At 36.4% G+C, this 18,818-nt stretch overlaps 1 protein-coding gene across 3 annotated transcripts in view; it reads left to right on the forward strand.

Annotated features, from left to right (window-relative positions):
- Positions 1 to 18,223, forward strand: part of SLC38A11 (solute carrier family 38 member 11) — a 35,430-nt gene extending 17,207 nt beyond the window's left edge. For 2 of the 3 annotated variants that reach the window (XM_074548590.1, XM_074548591.1), the window contains 3 exons: positions 516 to 628; positions 1,290 to 1,421; positions 3,378 to 18,222. In XM_074548590.1, the coding sequence (XP_074404691.1) occupies positions 516 to 628; positions 1,290 to 1,421; positions 3,378 to 3,623 (491 nt within the window). In that variant the 3' untranslated portion in view covers positions 3,624 to 18,222. Of the gene's footprint in view, positions 1 to 515; positions 629 to 1,289; positions 1,422 to 3,377 lie in introns of all 3 variants that reach the window. The other variant, XM_074548592.1, reaches the window with a different exon arrangement.
- Positions 18,224 to 18,818: the final 595 nt, after the last annotated feature.

An 18,818-nucleotide genomic window follows, 5' to 3' on the forward strand; every position in this document is an offset into this window, starting at 1 on the left:
CATATGTATATAATGGGCCTTTGAGGTCAGAATACTTAACATTCTTTTCTACAGCTTATTAGCTGTGATTAGATACTGTCAGGGAAACGCAGTTCTCCACAGGTAATTCACCTTTTTTATGTAATTGTTGGTCTAGGAGTTTTTAGGGAAAATTTTATTTTCTACACATAAGCTTTCTTTCTGAATCTGTCACACATTTATTTAATCAAACACTGGCATCTCATACGAAGTCTATATTATGGGGAAGATAACAGATGAAAAATTCTGATATGTATATTTTAAAATATATTTTGAAGATAAATGCAGCTTGAGGTAAAAACACTGCTTAACCAGCAGGATAAGCTGAAGGTTGTTCCTGGACTTAACTTGTGACTGTAACTAGTTTTTAGTTACATGTCAGAAGAGGGAATCAGAAAATCTCAATTACTCTATTAACTCCAGTAACCTGACTTCAAGTTGCAAATACAGGTAAATTATGTGAGGTTCAAGCTAATTGGTGTTTTGCTATGCCTCAGGAGATATATTTGAAAACTACTGTAGAGATGACAACCTTGCTACCTTTGGAAGATTTTGTTATGGAGTGACTGTAATTCTGACCTTCCCCCTTGAATGTTTTGTGACCAGAGAGGTAAGAATTTATTACATTTTCCCTTTAACACTGTTGTTATATATTAATAATATTGTCACATTCTTAATACATATTGTAGCTGAAGTCTATGGTTGATCTGTGATAAACACCAGCATATTTTATCCTGCTACTTGCAGTGAGTATGGTGGACTGGTTGTACTGTTTAAACACTAGCCATATAATGTTGTTTTCCATTTATTATAATATTAGTCAGTGTTATATTAATAATTACTTAACAATATCAGGACTGCTTAAAATTTTAAGTTTGGCATGAATGACACTGTTGTTATTGTGTTGAGAATAGCCAAAAATACATACTTTTCAATCTTGATAGTTTCTCTTTTTAGAAGTATCTCTATCTAGGAGATTCATCCATTTAATGAATAATTGTAAGTGGATTTATTCTGCAATGGGCAAATGGGAAAAGAGTAAATTTTGAAATCCTGCAGGTATAACTAAGTCAATTTGGGAAATTTTAGTAATGATTGTTTTGAGTAATTTTTGGAAGCAAATGAAGATATTTTCTTGAGGCAAGGTAAGTAAAATTCAGCCAGTGCATTCTCACCCATTCCTTTAGTTTCCTAAGGTTAGAAGGTTTGGAGTAAGTTGTTTGATAACATAGGGAGAAAAATAAAGGTTTAAAATTGTGTTTCTGTTTCAGGTAATTGCCAATGTGTTTTTCCATGGAAACCTCTCAACAGTTTTCCATATTATTGTGACAGTAGTTATCATTGCTGTGGCGACTGGTGTGTCATTAATGTATGATTGCCTTGGAATAGTTTTAGAGCTGAATGTAAGTGAACCTGTCTACTTTTCTATTTAATGCATCACTTATTAATAAATAAGAACTTTTTAAAATCCACAGCTCTACTGAAAATCTTACATAATTTGACATAGTCAGTAGTAGTGTTAGAAGAAGGAATTACTACTTCAAACACAGATAACTAAGGGTGAAAGGAAGTTCAAGAAGTAAAATTCATATGGTTGGGGGAGCGTTTTAGAACAGTTTTGTAGATAAGGCAAATGGCTATGACCTACAAAATGTGTTAAGCCGCAGCAGAAATTACTGAAATACTCATCTAAACTGTATAGTGCTACTGAATTTAGCATTTCTTTCTTCAATCTCTGCTTCTGATTAAGTTGGCAAATTACTTAGCACTGGGGCAGATTCTAGTGACTGCCTTGTGCCACAGGGGCAAAAACCAGAGGGAGGTATAAAGAAAAAACCAGTAGTAGATGATTCCACAGCTACTACATTAGTGACCACAGAGATGGTCACTAGAAATATACAGTCAAAAGCAAGCAAAAAAAGCAAGCATTCCATCAATGCAGTGGTTTGTTTATTTTTTTTTTCTTAAGCAGTTAGTTAGTAGTCAAGCTGATAGCTTGATTCAGTCACAAATAGAAGATAGTCAGGCATCTGCATGGGTAGGTCCTATCTTGTGGGGGCTTTTTGCTTTTCCTTTTTAAGAGAGAATTTGACAATACAGCTGTAGGTATTTATTGGATGTAATAATTATGCTCAGAAAGATTGTTCAGTCTTGATATCTAGCAGTAGGGAAAACGGAATAGACAGAGTATTTACATGTGAGAGAAAGGGGATCTATCTTTTCAGCTGGCTTTCTGTCCTGCAGAAGAGCTGTCTTTCAGCTGTTCACCACAGATGGCATTTGATAGTATTTCTCTGACCCTGGTTACTCTTTCCCTGCTTTCCGGTTTTAGAACAAAACAGAAGCTATTGTGTTTGCCTGGTGGTAATTCCCCAGGGAAACTATTGGGTCATATGGGAGTTAAAGGATTTTCTTTGTTATTCTTTTACTGGGATGCTGGGTTGTGTTACTTCAGAGACCTAAAGCTTAATTTTCATGGAGGAGAAACTTTGTGCTTGTTCCTATTTCTGATGTCTGTACTGATGACTGTTAACAAGTTCTACCATACAAATATTGGAAATTTTGTACAAATGATGATGTAAAGTTATTACTTTGACTGGATTATCATCTGGCCATAATTAAATTGAAACATAGTGTTTGTTAAGTATGTAACTAAATAAACATTAAAAATTTCTACATAAAATTGCTCCCTTTTGGCATGTAACAAATATGCTAATCTGCAGTGGCTTTACTGCAAAAAGAATTTTTGAAAGTGCTTTTTGTTTGTCCCTTCTAAGAGAGCATTTAAAGAGGAGCTGAATTTTTAGTGAGAAGAAGGGTTCTACTCTGTCAAAAGGAGCTTTACTTTCATAGGGAAGTCAACCTAAATCAGATTATAAATGTCAAAACTGCTCAGAATTCTTTGAACTGCTACATGATGCTTCCACTTTTCAAAAAATTTTATTCCTTTTAAGGGCAGTGTTATATCTGAACTCCTCCATGGAATTATCTTAAATATTTTAATTCAGTTCAAGTATTGAAGAATTATGTTTAGACTTTATCTCTTAAGCTGAGAAACTTTGGGAAATAAGATTAAATGCTTCTTGCAATGTTAAATATTATTCTCTATCAGCAAAGCAAAAGCATTTAAATAAATCTTAATTATTAGAAATAGTTTAACAGATATTTTTGCATATTTTTGGGACCTTTTTTTTGGAAAAAAAAGGTTTTCCATATAGCAACACAGGAAAAGGACTTTATCCTTTGTTTTTACTGTTGTATCAGTCTAATCACAACTGTTAAAAAATTTAGGTTTTTTGTTCTTCACATCTAAATAAACATGCTTATGAGCTTTTTCTATTGCTCTTTCCCCCACACAGGGAGTTTTGAGTGCTACCCCACTTGTTTTTATCATCCCATCAGCATGTTACCTAAGGCTGTCCAAGGAGCGCTGGAACCATCCAGATAACCTCATATCCTGCCTGATTCTTGTTCTTGGTGTGCTAGTGATGGCAGTTGGGTTTGTCATGACTGTCTTGCATCCCCAGGAATGTAGCCATGGAAAAGAAATGTTCTACTGCTCCCCTAGTAATGCTTCTTTACACAACAGCACACTTCCACCGTAGGTATTTACTTACATACTTGATTTTATGCTGCCATCCTTTTTCGGGTGAGACTTCAGTTTTAACTGTTGAAACACAAAATCTCAGAGGTGCCTTTCAGTAGACATTACTTGAATAACTTGCAAGCCTACCAAAAAGATTGCATTTTTTAACCTTAGTCTGCAATGCTGTTTAAAAGCGATAAATTAAATGTTTTGGAATGTAAACCTTTCCCATGTTTCCTTGATTTAAATTAGTTTTTATTCATTTTATAATAGTTCAAGTGTATTTATTAGCACACTATAGTATGGGGGTTTTTTGAAGTCCTGAGAAAAAGTATTTTTGGATCTTTGTGTACTACAATTCTGCTCTTAAATTAATAGACCCTTATTAATTCTGTCTTAGATTTTGCCGTGACTGTCCTTTAGAGCTGAAAGGACCGTCTTCCCTTTTACTGGATCTTGAGTCAAAACAAGTTATTTGTTCTGACTAAACTGTGATGGATACAATTTAATTGTAACTGTTACAATAGGTGGTGTCGTAATTAAAAGATATTGCACAAATAAATCCACAAGAGTGGATTTCAAAAGATTGGCAGTCTTTGTAAAAATTTCAAGATTGACGAAGAAGGAAATTACATTGCAGCTCAATTCTTACATTTATAATATTATTCATTATTTCTGAAACTGAATTGAAAGTAATATTCTAAACCTGATTATCATTCTAGTCCTCTGTTGTTTTTCAGTATATGACTAACGATTTTGACATGATTTGTCAAATTTTGGTGATTTGTTATGTTTTCCAAAATTCATCCAACATAAAGGATTCATGTATATATACGTATGTGTATAAATATACATATATACATAAGTATATATAAAAATAGACTCACATGCCTATAGAGTAGGACTAATTTGAGGTTGAGTAATATGAGTATCCTCAGTCATATCAATGCTGTCATTTTGAAAAATGTTTTGTTACCAAATCAAAATGTGTACTTGAGTTAATTGTTGCCTTATTGTGATCCTAGTGGTTCCTCATGCCAGCTAGATGTGTAATGCTGCTTCATTTTTATGCTGCTTAATGGGGATGGGTTTTGTCTTCATCTTGCATGACAAAGATATGTCATTCAAGACTTCCAGCTAAACAAATGTGCAAGCAAGGGTCACTAATACTTATGATAATACTTGTGAGAATAACACACTTTTTAAAAGTAGTGCTTCCAAAATAAATGCTTTATATATACCGGGGTTTTTGTTGTTTCTTTGGGATTTTTTTTAAGTTGTGAAGCAATTAGAGAAAAACGTGAGTATTACTTTTCTCTACAAAGTGTCAACTTCGAGGGTGATAATTTATTTGTTCTCCAGGTACTTGATACTGTTCACCAAGAATATTTCTCACCAGTTTAGATTCAGTAATAGCTGTTTTTTTCTTAGCTGTGGGTGAATCGTTACTGAATAGATTCACTTTTTTCTATGCCAAATGGAGTCAAACCCAAATAATATTTCTTTGTGACCCCTAAGATCTTTTTGATCAATCATAATTCTTTCATGAGCCTTGTTGTTCTTTTTTTTTTCTGATTTTTTTTTCTTTTAAAATAGGTTACCTTGTTTCAGGTATTAATTATAAACTATCTTTGCTACAGAGTATCATTGGAATAATTTCCATGTCATTCTGCTGAGGCTGTGTTGTTATTAAATCATGTTTGCCTGTCCTTTATGAAGGATGAGTCTTTATATGCATTTCTGCTTTATAAATTAAAATGTAAAGAATTCTTTTTCACTGTTTGTTTTAATTTTTGAAGTATAAAGTCTGAAGTAGCAATGGTCAGTTAAATGTTTTCATTGTTGCTAAAGCTTCTCTTGCTCTTAGAAGTTTCTTTTGCCAAAACTAATTGAATTCATGTAATCATGTGCTCAGCGGTTTTCATTTGTAAATTTCCCAGGTGATGATGGGGTTCTCCCAGCCGTAAATATAATGAAAATGGGAGGTTGTGTGTCAGAGATGCCACAATTTAAAATTAACTGCTATTTCCCTAAATATATAAAATTATGAAACCCATGATCCCTTCCTTTCCAATATTACATTGTGAAACTTACCTTTATTGAAATGACAAATAGTATCAATCTGGTAAATTCTTTCTTAGGACCTAAGAGATCCAAATACAGAAAGATAATACATCATAACAAAAATTGTGATAACCATTGTTTTTTGCAAACACTTAAGACTCCCCAAAATAAAATTGTAAAATCTGTTGGGAACCTCTCACTGGCCTCAGCTTGTGCAGGATCTCAGTACAATCTTAGTGCTTCAAGCAGAGGTGTGCTGGGAGTAGCAATATCCCCTACTCCAAATGCCCTGTGCTGACAGAACTTCAGAGTGCACGGAGGGAGAAGAATGTTCCACAAGCACTTGCTGGCAGGATTTTCACATCAAAAGCTGGTAGTGTGACTCACTGTTTCTCCAAGCTCCTCTCTCCAGCTGAGAAGGCATTTCAGGACACCAGATGTATAATTACCATTCTTACAGGAGCTAAGCAGACAGTTTATGACTTTCTAGAGCAAAGTGCTTCTTACCAATCACAGAATTCCTAGAGAATTTTCCTTCCTCCTCAAGTTTCTCTCTGGAGGGGGAAGCAAAATGGTTCAAGTTTGCTAAATGGTCATATTTCTGTATATTTTTCACACACAAAATCTTAATATCTCATATAACATACATTCATATTTTCTGCATCTGATAGGGGAAGGATATTTATTTACTATATACACTGTTTAATATTTGTGACTCAGTGGAGAACAAAACTTTAAAAGTAGTGTGAGGATTTATTTGGAACATGGGGTAAAAGGGCGAAAGTAATAAAAGCAGCAGAATGAACAAATGTATTGGGAGTGCAAAACATGAGATTGAACAATTCAAACATAATTCACAGAAGAGTTCTGGTTTTAGTAATTCTGTTGTATGAAGATCTAATTTTAAAGTTCTTGAGTTTTGGATTTTTTTTTTAAGAGTTGATGTAAATTCTAAAACATTTAAAATTTTAATTCAGGCTAGTGAAGGAAATAAGTACCAGCTTTCCAGTTTCTGTCATTCAGTGCTGTTGGAGAAGTTGCAATTCAGGTACATGCTTAATACATGACTCAAAACTCTTCATGGAGAGAAAGTAAACTATATGGTTGTTCTTCTTTCTGCTTATCTTTCTGTTCTCTCCTAACTAAATGTTGATTCTAGGTGCTTCATAAGCAATACCATATGGAAAAGCTCTAGTTGCCATATGGAATTCCAAAATAGCATTCAAGAAAATTCAGGAAGGTCTGAATTTTCACATGTGATTTCCTAAAAGAGACAGTATCCACTAAACACTGGAAATTCCCAGCAAGATTCATGGACTTACTGTATTAATACAAATACAGAAGTAATGAACCCAAGACAAAGTTAGAAACAAGTGAAAATTACTCTAAGGCGCTGTAGGAATAAATGACAGATGTCATTCTATAAAACCTGCATTGAGATGGGGTCATGTAAATTATCTTTCAGGGTGCAGCTTATGTCTGCCACAAGCAACACACTTGTCAGACTCTTCAGCAGTGTCCTTTTCTTGATGGAGGCAGGACAGCTGGCAGTGGCGTTTGCTGTCTCACCAAGAGCGCCCGCCTGGGATTGCATGGCGGGATGTTGTAACCACCTCTTGGGACTTCTGCTTCTAGAGGCAGGGGCTGTCTCATCTTTTTCTTTGTATTCACACACTGCTTAGCACAGTGTATGAATACAAAGGGATGACAGGGCCTCCTAGGTGCAGTAACACAAGCAGTAGTTATTATACTATGGTCATGTTTTGCTGCTTCTCTATCATTCTATCCTGTTGCAGTCATCAGTGGATAACATAAATACATCACTGGGTGAAAGAGAGTCCCTTTGCTGCTATTTTTGGTTATATTTGGGGGGAAAAAGGTTTAGAAGATACCTTCTCAATGTTTGGTTCATTGCATTTTGTGGCTCTTCAGGAAAGGACATGCGTGTCACATGCCTTATTAGTAGTCAAAGTAGTTAGTAGTTATTCTGGTTTTGGTAGTGCTGCATGAAAACTCTTGTGAAAAAGCAGTACCTTGTCTATTATACAGAATATGTTCAAATGCAGGGCCGTTCTAGCCTTTGTGGAACAACAATTAATTCATCAAAGGAGGCATAGCTGGGGTTGTGTGACATTTGATGGAGTGACAGCTACCTAATTTTGGCCATCTTTCTTATCAACCCACTAGGAAATACAGCTTTGAGGACAAAAGACAAATATTTTAAATTTAAACTGACTGCTTAGAAAAAAGTGGAACATACCCTACAGAGCAACAAAATTACATGATTACAGGGATGTACATTTAAAACTCTTTCTCTTACACTGAGCACTAACTTTTTAATGTCACCATGCCTTTTTCTGTCACAAAGGAATATTTCTGCAGCACTAAGTTTCAGGCTCTTGGTTATCATATTGCAAGAGATACGTTACTGAGTGACATACAAATATCTTCCCATGGTGTTTTACTGAAGAAGTCACTTGACTAGGAACTCACATTAAAAAAAAAAATTGAAAAGAAATGATAAAACATGATCACATGCAAACAATGTTCCGGTCACTTAAATTCACTTCTTCTTATTTGCTCCTTCTCTTTCTAGTTTTTCCCTGGTTTATTTTTTCCCAGAAAGGATTGTCTGTCTTTTGAATCAGGTCTTTTATATCACAGCTCAGTGTTCTGCTGTGTGAAGTACAAAGTATTTTCTATATTTTTTTACATTAATATTCTTATCATCAGCCTACTGTAGAATAATAGATATCTTAAAATAACAGGAGTTTTCACAAAAGGGTTATTATCTTTCCAGAGCTATGTAGTTAGCTGTCTTCCAGAAAAGTGAGAAATCCCTAAAGAGATAGATCCCTAAAATTAAATTCTGAAAGGGGTAGCATATAAGACAATATCATAACACAATGTTTTCCAGCATTTTAAATTAGTGGCATGCTATATGTTGGCACCAAACTTTTGTGACAGTTCTAGTTGGCCTGCAGTGAGAGACGAATGGTGTTCTCAGACTCCCATTCATTTATTTAACAGTATATATTAAATCTGTAAAAGTAAAGAAGTCTGGACTTCTTGGAGCAGAATTTATTCTGTAAGCTTTTCTGGGTTCTGTTGCAAGCCACTTTATATTATTAATTACTAGTAGTCTGTTCAGACATTCTTTTATGAAAGTGCAGTTCCTCCTTAGATGCATATTCCATTGTAATTTTTTTTCCCTTGGAAGACTGTGAAACTTGTAAGGTGCTTCCAGAAGGGCTTATATCTTGGAATTAAAGCAGGATGCAACAAGAAAAACCTCCTGAAATTTTAGTAGGACATCAAAAGAGGAGACTCCTGGAACTGAGTAATGAACTTCCTTGAAAACTTGCAAGTACTCTCAACTGATGGTTAAGGCTTTCAAAACTAGAGCAAAAAAACCCCAACATTGTTCCTGTTCTTTAGTTGGATGTAAACCAGGACTTCAGAATGTATGTGTAACTTCAGGCATCTCAACACATTCTCTCTATAGCCATTCATTATTACATGAATTCTGCTGTTTTCTCGGGTGTGATGCCAATGCATGACTTGTGGGAGCTTTTAATAAATATGTAACAAATAAGTCAGTACAGACCTGATGATTACCCAGGTGTTACCAGCTATTGGGAAATTTGGTTGTTGTTTTAGAAGCAGACCAGCAGATGGTGCTCAAAAATTAGTTGCATCAGAACTGAGTGGTGCATTTCAGTTCATTTTGTTTATTTGTTCTTATTTGTTTGGGTTTACTTTTGTTGTTCATAGAATGGCTATTGCACACATTTCTTCATTAAATGAACTATAAATAAGGATGGAAGAACAGAATACCCAGCAATTTGTGGAATTCTATCTCTGAATTCACACTGATTTGGTTTTTTCCTAGCAGTAATTTTTGGGTTTAATTTTTATCTTATTGTATTACTTAATTTCAGTTAAAATGCTAACAGCTTTATCTAAGCTCTGGATTTTCTCATAATCAGACTGAGATTGTCTTGTAGTTTTAAGGATAAATGTAACTCAATTTGGAGGGTGATGGTAGATGCAGATGATGGTTATTAACTTCTTTTAAAAAATATAAAAATTCTCTGTTTGAACTGAAGTTTAGCTGCAATGATATACAGTAATCTTAAGAGCCTTGGGAATTTTACACAGTCAATTAAACACAAAACTTTCTGCAAATCAGAAAATCCAGTGTTAATGTTGTATTCAGAAAATTAATGTTGGCCTTTGTTAAACTGCAGTAAATTCAGCATACTCTGCCATGCTGCTATCTCTCAGTCCATGGCTGTGACAACCTGTTGACATGCTATATTGCAGATTCTGTGGATGGTATGCCCAGGTGCTTTGAAACTTGGCAGCTTTACAGTCCCTGCTTTCTTGGATGTTTCATGTGCAGACACCTTGATAAATTCCCAGCTCAGTTTATGTTACAGTGTGTGAAGATGAACCCAACTTGGGAGCTGTGTAAGCCCCACCCAAGGCATATAGTCTATTTTTAATTAAATATATTGGCAAGTTAATGAAGATGTTTTGCTTGAATATTAAAAACTTAATATTAGCAGTAACTGCCTTGAGGTAGTTACAGTGGAGTGGAGAGAGAAATTTGATGAAAAATAAAACAAGTGGCAAGTGGTGTAGTGGCAGTGGCATTTTGTGCAGGAGAGATGAATTAGAGTGTCTTTGGCAGGACAGGCATGTTGTGTTCAGTGCTTACTTGCATATCAGTGGAGACAGCTACAGAATGTGAGAAGTCTATGGCAAGTAACAAAGTTTGGGCTTCATCATTTCCAGTAAAATGCAAGTAGTGTGCACTGCACTGGATTTTGGGAAGTATAAATTTTATATGGGCATACACACAAAATGCACCTGTGCATTCTTTGGAAAGCAGAACACGCAGCTTAGAAACAAGAAAAACTTGCAAAGCAACATGCAAATAAAACAAGGTACTGGTCTTGTCTCTTGCTGCTAAGCCTATTGTCATACACTTAATCTTAAGAATAATCTTTCCATTAGTGTTTCAACAAATGTGTCAGGGGAGAAAAAGTAAGGATTTATCTGTTCTCTGTTAGGTTGCACATAAAAGGAGGGACCTTAATACAGTATTACATAAAGGGTATCCTAATGCTAATGAAACAATATAAGACCTTCAGAAAAGCATTTTCAAGTAATCACAGCTCTCAGAGTTGATCTGCACTCCCCTTCTTCTGCACTGTTCTTGGCACACCTGCAGCATCCATGAGAAGCATCTCTCTGTTAGGTTTTCTGATGTCAGCTATGGAGACTGCTGTATTTATTTTCAGCAGAAATAAAAAAAGCTAAAATGTACATCAGGATTCAATTCAGAACTGTGAACACATCCATACAGTGTGATTTTCATGGAACTTAAATGTGTGACTCAAGACCTTTGATAAACTGAGAATGAATCAGACTACCCAGAAAGTCCAAAGCAATGTTAATGGACCTGACTTGTAAGCTATAGGTATAGACAGAAAAAGAAGAGTATTTTTGTAACTGCCACGTCACAGTAATCCAGTTAGAAAGTTACATATGCTATGGCTTGAACTCATACCTGATCAAATGGTTTTCTATTCCTTAGTTCTTATTCTACTGGCAACTGAGGCTCCTGTATGTAGAATACCACTCTGCTTTCTCAATTGCAGGAATTCAGTAATTTATTCATGTTTTTAGTAAACAAACAGGAATTGAAATTGTGTGTGCTGATTTTTTGGACTGTATGAATTAACTGAACTTCCATGGCAGAGTTAGGGACAAGTACAAGCAAGTAATTTGTCTGTACATCTGGAGTCTTTGAATACACCTAATGCTCTGTACTGCACATGAAGTTGGAGCTGCAGCTCATGTGCACCTGGAAGTCAAGGCCATCCATTAGAGCCAATGTACCCCAAGGCAAGCTGTTTTGAGCATGTTCTTATGAAAGAGGTCATAAGCTCCTGTGAGAATAACAAAAATGATGGTGACTGAGTTAAGCATAGCCGTAGATCTTTCTCTGTCACACTCTCATCTTTTTCTGGTTTTGAAAGTGCTTTTGTTGCTTTTTTACTCTTGTTGCATGTGATGTTTACTGTGCTCCACATGATGTTCATCAGTCTTCTTGTTCCAGTAAAGAGAGTGTTTAAAACCTTGTTTCCTGCTCTGATTTCCTAATTGTCTTATAACAGTTTTATTCACATTCATCTTTGGCTGAGGGATGAGATCATCCTTCTCTTAAACTGAGTGCATATATTTACATTCCTGTTGATCTAATCCACAGTAGACTTGGCCAGTCAGAAAACCAGCATGAATATGCTGAGATGGAGATCATGGGGCTGAGGGTCATGGAGTTCAGGCATGCAATTGTTGCTGATTATGGTTTTCCTGTAAAGAATAGGAGATTGCTGTGATACAGGCTCTGAAACCTCTGGCAACATGTAGTGGACAAAGAGAGCAGTAGGCTCAGAGCAGGCCTATACAAGCCTGGTGGTTTAGCATCTCTTTTGATAACAGCTTCAACAGGAAGCTCTTTTCACCTGTAGCTTGTGTGCTACCTAACATATGCTATCCCCCATACTAAAATGGCCTTTCAGGAAAATGCAGTATTTATTATTTCAAAACCTGGCTCTTGCAGTGGGTTATTGAGGCTTTGGAGAGGGGGGACTGGTCTCTAGATCAGAGGCCAAATGGCACAGAATGGGTTATATCCACAGTATGCATCAGTTGGCCCTTGATGTCCCGTGGACAAAATAGAGCACTGCTTTGGCTTCAGGCATAATTTATGTATGCAAATATTTAGAATTAAGGGAAGGATGCACAACACCTCCTGTGACTGGTAAAGGCTTATAAGTAGCATTGTACAGAAGGTATGGGATAGAATAGTGGCTGGTATAGTCAAACCACACCAGGGTTTGATCTGGCTCTATGTTCCTGTAATTCAGCAGTACAGACACAGGCTGCCTTGGTGACTGGTGAAGTGTGTGCTACTTAAAAGCTGCCTGTCAACAGTATCTGGAGATGCTACTGTTCCATTTAAAATTGTCAGACAATGCTAGAGCAGGCTGACAAGGACTAGCGTAGGCCTGTTTATGTAGCTCCCACTTAAATAGGCAGACTCAAATGCAGCCCAGAATTACAGTGGTTTTGTGTTCTGCCTGCAGAGGGCATTCATACCGTTTAGTACATCATTACTCTCCGGTTGATAGTGAAACGATTGTTTATGGTTATCTCAGTTATGGGTGCATGAATCAGGAGCTTTATGATAATTGCTTTATTGAGCATACCTGTCTTCTGTAAAGATTATGAGAACCTCTAGATGAGTACATATGCAACAGATTAAAACTGTGGTTGTAGGAAGAGTGGTGAAAGCTGGTCAGGGATTTTCCTAAGCAAAAATAAATTTTGCTAGCTGAACTACTTTTTCATTGTAGTTATAGTGTTTTAAATTATTGTTGTTAATTTCTAGCCCTTTGCATTTTAATAATTTTTAGACATAGTTTGTGCACGGTACAAAATGCTTAAACTCCTTTTCAATAAAGCTGCTCCACAAAGCTTGTACCTAACTTGCAGAGAGTGGCAAAAGCTACAAGTATGAAAATTTTGGAAAAGACCTAATGAAATCAAGCTAGAATTGAGAAAGGTGATATTTTATTGTCTTGGAACCAAGAAGTGTAAGAAGAAAAAGATAATTATATCAGGACTATTAATCAAATATTTTTCAAAGCATTTGTTTCAGTTTTAAATTTAGTATGAAAGTGATTCTTGTTTTTGAAGAGGGGAGCATGCCCCTTTGGCAGGCTCAGGAAGTATCTTCATAAAGTATCTCCAATCCTGGAAGTGGCTAGGACAAGGAATGTAGACTAGCTGGAAGAACAAGTCTGATAAATGGTAACTCAGGCCCATTGTATCAGACAATGGCAGCTGCTGAATAAACACTGGCAGAGCAGTATTAGTCTGCACAAGAGACAAACTGAAGCACAGAACACTTGAGAACCTATTCATAATGTAGCTGTTGATCCTTGGATGCTTCTGGAAGTGAAGATGACTGTTAGAAAGTTAGCAGTCTAACAGCTGAGAATAGACTTTCAAGAAACAGAGGGAAAGCAACACTAGAGGTGTCTGCCTCTTCTTGAGACCAGGCATTCTATTTCTAGGGATTTGCTCTTAGGACAAACTATCAGACAATATTCCAGGAAGTCTGTATTCATTATGTCAACGTGAATATGAAGGATGTAATTGAGAATCCAGGGCATTGAGATGAAAATAAGGTGCTTGTCAAGAGGTCATCCTTGGCAGAAAGTGCACCTGGAGTGCAGTACACAGAATTGCTAGAACTGCAGTTTCCTTTCATGTAATAAGCTAGTGTGTATTCATGAAACTGAGAGTGACTGAATGCTATATTTCAACTTCCACTGCCTGAAAGCTCTCCCCTTGGATGCATATATTTCTGTAGTCTCTTTATATTGTCACAAGCTGCTTGACACAGCTTTCTCCTCTGAACTCTCTTCAGCTATCTGACAAACCTCATTGACTATTCCTTAGTGGAACTTACATAATAAATATTTGAGTGTGATCACTGCAGATGGTGTGCTAAGACTTGCTGCTTTTAATCATATTTTTAATAGTGAAACCTTTCTGCTTATTCACACTTCCAGTAAAAGGGTTTATGAGCCTTATTTGAGAAGTGACTAGGGTTCCAGTGAATGCCAGGTGGAAGAAATTCAGGAAAGCTTTTATTGCTGACTGACACATTTAATTTTCTGTAGAACCTACCCATCCTTACAATGGGCTCTATAATACTGGGTTTATGGTGCCTAATGTATGTATGTATTTAAAGTATGGGAATACAAAAAACACGCTTGGGACTGCTGGATCAAATGTTGCTAAAGAGATTAAATTGCAACAGTTACCTGACTTTTGTGCGCCTTTGGGTAGTGAAAGGGAGGACTGGAGGAGCTGTTGGAACTTGCTGTTTGTTCTAAGTTTGGCAAAGGATTCTACCTGTCTTTTCTGTTTCATGTGTTGCAGATTAAACATGGGTACTATTCAGAAAGGATCTGCTGGTGAAGTAGATCTTGAAGCAGATGAGGAGTGAGATTTCTAGCAAAAAAGGGGAAAGGCATTACCACCCCATGTCTTTACTATGAGTTCCCATGCCTTTACTGCCAGTTCCATGGTGGCAACCAGAAAAGTTAAATAGATTGGATTATAATTCCACTGTTCCAAATAGGTCATATTTTTCATCATGCCTACTATGTAAATTTGAGACGACTTCAGAGGCTTTGAGCTGACTTAAAATTCAGTTAAATATCTATGTTTTTTCACTGAACAAGTTAATAATCTCTGGAAAGTATATTTGGTCTTGATGAGAGTTCTCATATAAAAATGATAAACTTTGTAAAAGCTAAAACAGTACAATCAAGTCCTGTGGTTCCCCTATAATTTCCAGCATGCTTTTTTCTTAGCTTTCTTATACCAGCTACTAACTTTCTCCTTCAATAATTTAAATCCTTTCTGTTAATCTGTAACTGAAGTAGACTTTGCAAATGAAATGGTACAGTTCTAATCAGATGGAAGTCTGCTATGGCATTTTGCTATGTGTGGTACTTGCTGCTATCTGGTGCAACCTGGAGAGATCTCTGGAAAGGCCAGATAAACACAAGATAGTAAGCTGGATAAGTATTCTAGCTGGATAAACACAAGAGGTAAGCTGTGTTTCATAGAAGGATTTAAGAAATACTATTTCACTTTCCTCTTTCCAGCATCAGGGTAAAGTTCTTATGGCTTAAGCACATTACAGATTCCTGGTGTTCTCTGTCATGTAATGAGGGATAGAATGTAAGAGACTAGTGCAGAAGGCAATCTCACCCCTGAGGAGTTGCAGCTGCACTAATCACCAAAGATTGGGAACAGGACTGCCCTTAATAGGCCACAGCTGTGTCCAATAAGGATGGGTGCTATAAAAGGGTGGGCTAGCTGGGTGAGGGATGGTGTTTGTTGGTTGTGCCATGAGCAGAGTTGGCTAGCTAAGCTGAGAAGAAGGAGTTAGTGCTGCAAGGAGCTGCCCACGAGAAGTCGTCGAGAAGGTATGGGAACTTTTGCAATATGTTGACAACAATATAATAGCTTGGATGCCTTTTCTGTGCTGTTTTTACTTTGATCATATTTGATTTCACAGTCATCAGGGTGAGCTTCTGCATTTTAGTCTTTTAGCTACACTTAATTGCCACAGCTCTTAAGAGGGGATTCTCTTCACAGTGACTGTGATAATGAATTCTGAATGCTGCTCTCGCTATCTCCCGCATATTCTATTTTGCTGAGGATTGTGAAGGGCTTTTTTTTTCTTATCATAAACCCCAGATTTCTAGGACTGTTAAACAGAAGTAACTTTCAGTATATATCTCATGATTTATTTCAGAGTTAATAGAGACACAGTTAAAACTAGAAAAATTGACATCTTTAACAGTACAACTTTATTACATTACAAAACTGCTGCCTGAATCTACCTCCTGGCTTCTTTCTCCTTTGGCATTGTGAGTCAAGTCTTTCTCTGAACTTAGAGTAAACTGTGGCATGTGTTCAAAAATTCATTGAGAAAGCCACCAGTAAGGAGGGATCTTTGCACTGATCAGTAATTTTTATCAGTGGCCTTCCAGGCACAGATATATTGCACATATGGACATCCTGGTGCAAATTCACTCAGAAGATAGGACAGCAGTTTCCAGCTGTCTGCCCTGTGCAGGTGAACAAGCACGATTTTCTGGTTATAGTCTCAGTCACAAACTGCATGAAAAACCTGCTGTATGTAGCATTAGGATGTAAATTCTTAATAAAATAAAAAGTATGGAAGAAGGTATTTTGTCATATGTAAAGCAAGGCAGATGTTGTCCACAATAATAAAACTTATCAGAAAGAAGAAAGAAAAAATTAAAAGCTTCCTTTTGAATTTAAAATAATTTTAAGGTATTCCCCAGGTCATCCTTAAGCCCAGTCTTTTACCTGATTTTGTGTAATTTAAAAGGAATAGGCGATTTCAATATCTGTGCCTTTGAAAAATGAGACTTTCAGCAACCTTAAAAACACTTCTGCATGCACCTTGAAACATCAGGTAAATTTGCACCCTTAGGAATCATGGGGGATCTTGATGCTGCCCTTGAAGCCAGTAGACTGGAGTTCACCATGGTGTGTGTTAGTTCTTAATTGGTGAGTCAGTAGAATAGTGCAGAAGAGGTTCTGGTTGTTTTCCAAGAGTGATTTTTATTATGTTTACCTGGAGCAGCATTACGTGTTTCTGTGACGTGACTTAGAATAGAACAGATTCACTTTTGTTTGCTTTGCTTTCAACAGAACACATATTTAGCTTGATTTGCAATTCAGAAGCACCATCATAACTGCATAAATTGTATTGATGTTAACTATCACTGGTTTAAATCTTCATTAATTAGAGTGTATTTTTTGTCTTACTTTTTTGTAAGAGATACAATTTTTATCATAAGGAGGAGTAAAGATGTTATTTTATTGAAAGATATGGTAAAAAAACTATATTAATTCCAACCAGAAATTACAGTTGTCTAGGTATTAGAAATTCATAGTTTCTGCTGTTTCAGTTTGAAATACATAATTCAGATTCACATTCAATACTTTTCAAGTTTACATAGGAATGATAGCTACTTGATCCAGCTGCGTTGCCTTGCATCTGGTTTTTTCATATATTGAGACAGTAACAAATCTGATTTGCTGAAGACTGTTGATCAAAAGTTGTTGGAGCACAGATCTTGATGACTACTGGCATAAGATCTTTCTGTCTTGAAGAAGGATGAAGTTGTGGCAAAATTCAACAGCAACTTTCTCTATGCACTCAGCAGTCACTTTTCATCATCAGTGGCACATGAAGTGGAAAAAATGGTGATTTGTAAGAGGAACAGGTTGTTATTACTATTGTTGTTATTGCTTCTGTTGTTGTTTCTTCTGTAACTATTATGACAGTTATACAATCTATCCTAAGAGTCACTCTGATCTGGAGGACAGAGTGACTTGGGGATTAAAGCCTCACAATGTGTCTAGCTCAAGGACATTACTCTCACCTGTGCTGTGAATTTGTTCCTATATCTTTGTGTTCCTTAACCATGTAATCTGTCCTTGCCACACATTTTAACCTGTTGATTCCCTCTTTCATCTCAGTCTTCATATTTTATGCTGAAAAATGTCATATTTTCTTCTAATATTGATAGGCACAGTCTATGTTTTAAAACAATTTCCTTCTACCCTCACAGAAATGTAGCTGCTGAGCCACTGTGCAGCTTTATCTTCCTGTTCTTTTTTATTCACTTTAAAGGTTTCCAAACTTTTTTGCCCTTGAGCCAAGGATTTTCTGAGGTGCATCTTGAAACGGGTTATGCAGCCGGGTTCTGCCTGTAAAACCAGGAGACAAGAGTTCACTTAAAACGTGGTTGTGTGACTCAGCTCAAATTGATATAATTTTGATCAGAGTCTACAAATGCTTATTTCTCAAATGCTGTTTCATAAGTGGTGAAATAAAAAAAATAAATTGCAAACTATTTAGGGTGACTCTTTATTTACCCTTCCTTTCCCCTTCTCCTGATTCTAAATCTGGGCAGCTCAATTCTGTTTCAGTCTTCCTCTTTAACTGTTTGGCCTAAATACACTCTGATGCATTAATTAGCATATACATGTTTATCTTTGCGAATCTTAGTTTGGAGTGAAGCCCATGAACTTGTATTTGCCTATAATGGCCTGACTTTTAAGGTTCAGCCCAGTCAATAAGCATTTCATACACTGCTAGAGAGAGATAAAAAGTCTCCTTGTCCTGGTGCCATCTCTCAGGCACACGGGCCTCAGAGTTGTTAATGAGGCCATTCAGCATCGCCACTTTACACAGCATCCAAAGTCAATACCCAAGTAAGTCATTCAGCAGAGCTGTAATTTACCTTCCAGCACCACGGAACTGCCTTCACCAGCTCTTTGAATGCTTAAGTGCTTGAAAGGTGTGGTGCATTACAATGTAAAAACTAAGACCGAAGGCAAAAATCTTGAAATAATAATTACAGTAGGTTCAAAGAAACAACATATATCCATAGCACTCATTTAACTTTATTAAAAAATGAGGTCCTGCTGTTTTAAAGTCAGACTT

This window comes from Zonotrichia albicollis, chromosome 10, assembly GCF_047830755.1.
Source record: "Zonotrichia albicollis isolate bZonAlb1 chromosome 10, bZonAlb1.hap1, whole genome shotgun sequence".
Classification (NCBI taxonomy): domain Eukaryota; kingdom Metazoa; phylum Chordata; class Aves; order Passeriformes; family Passerellidae; genus Zonotrichia; species Zonotrichia albicollis.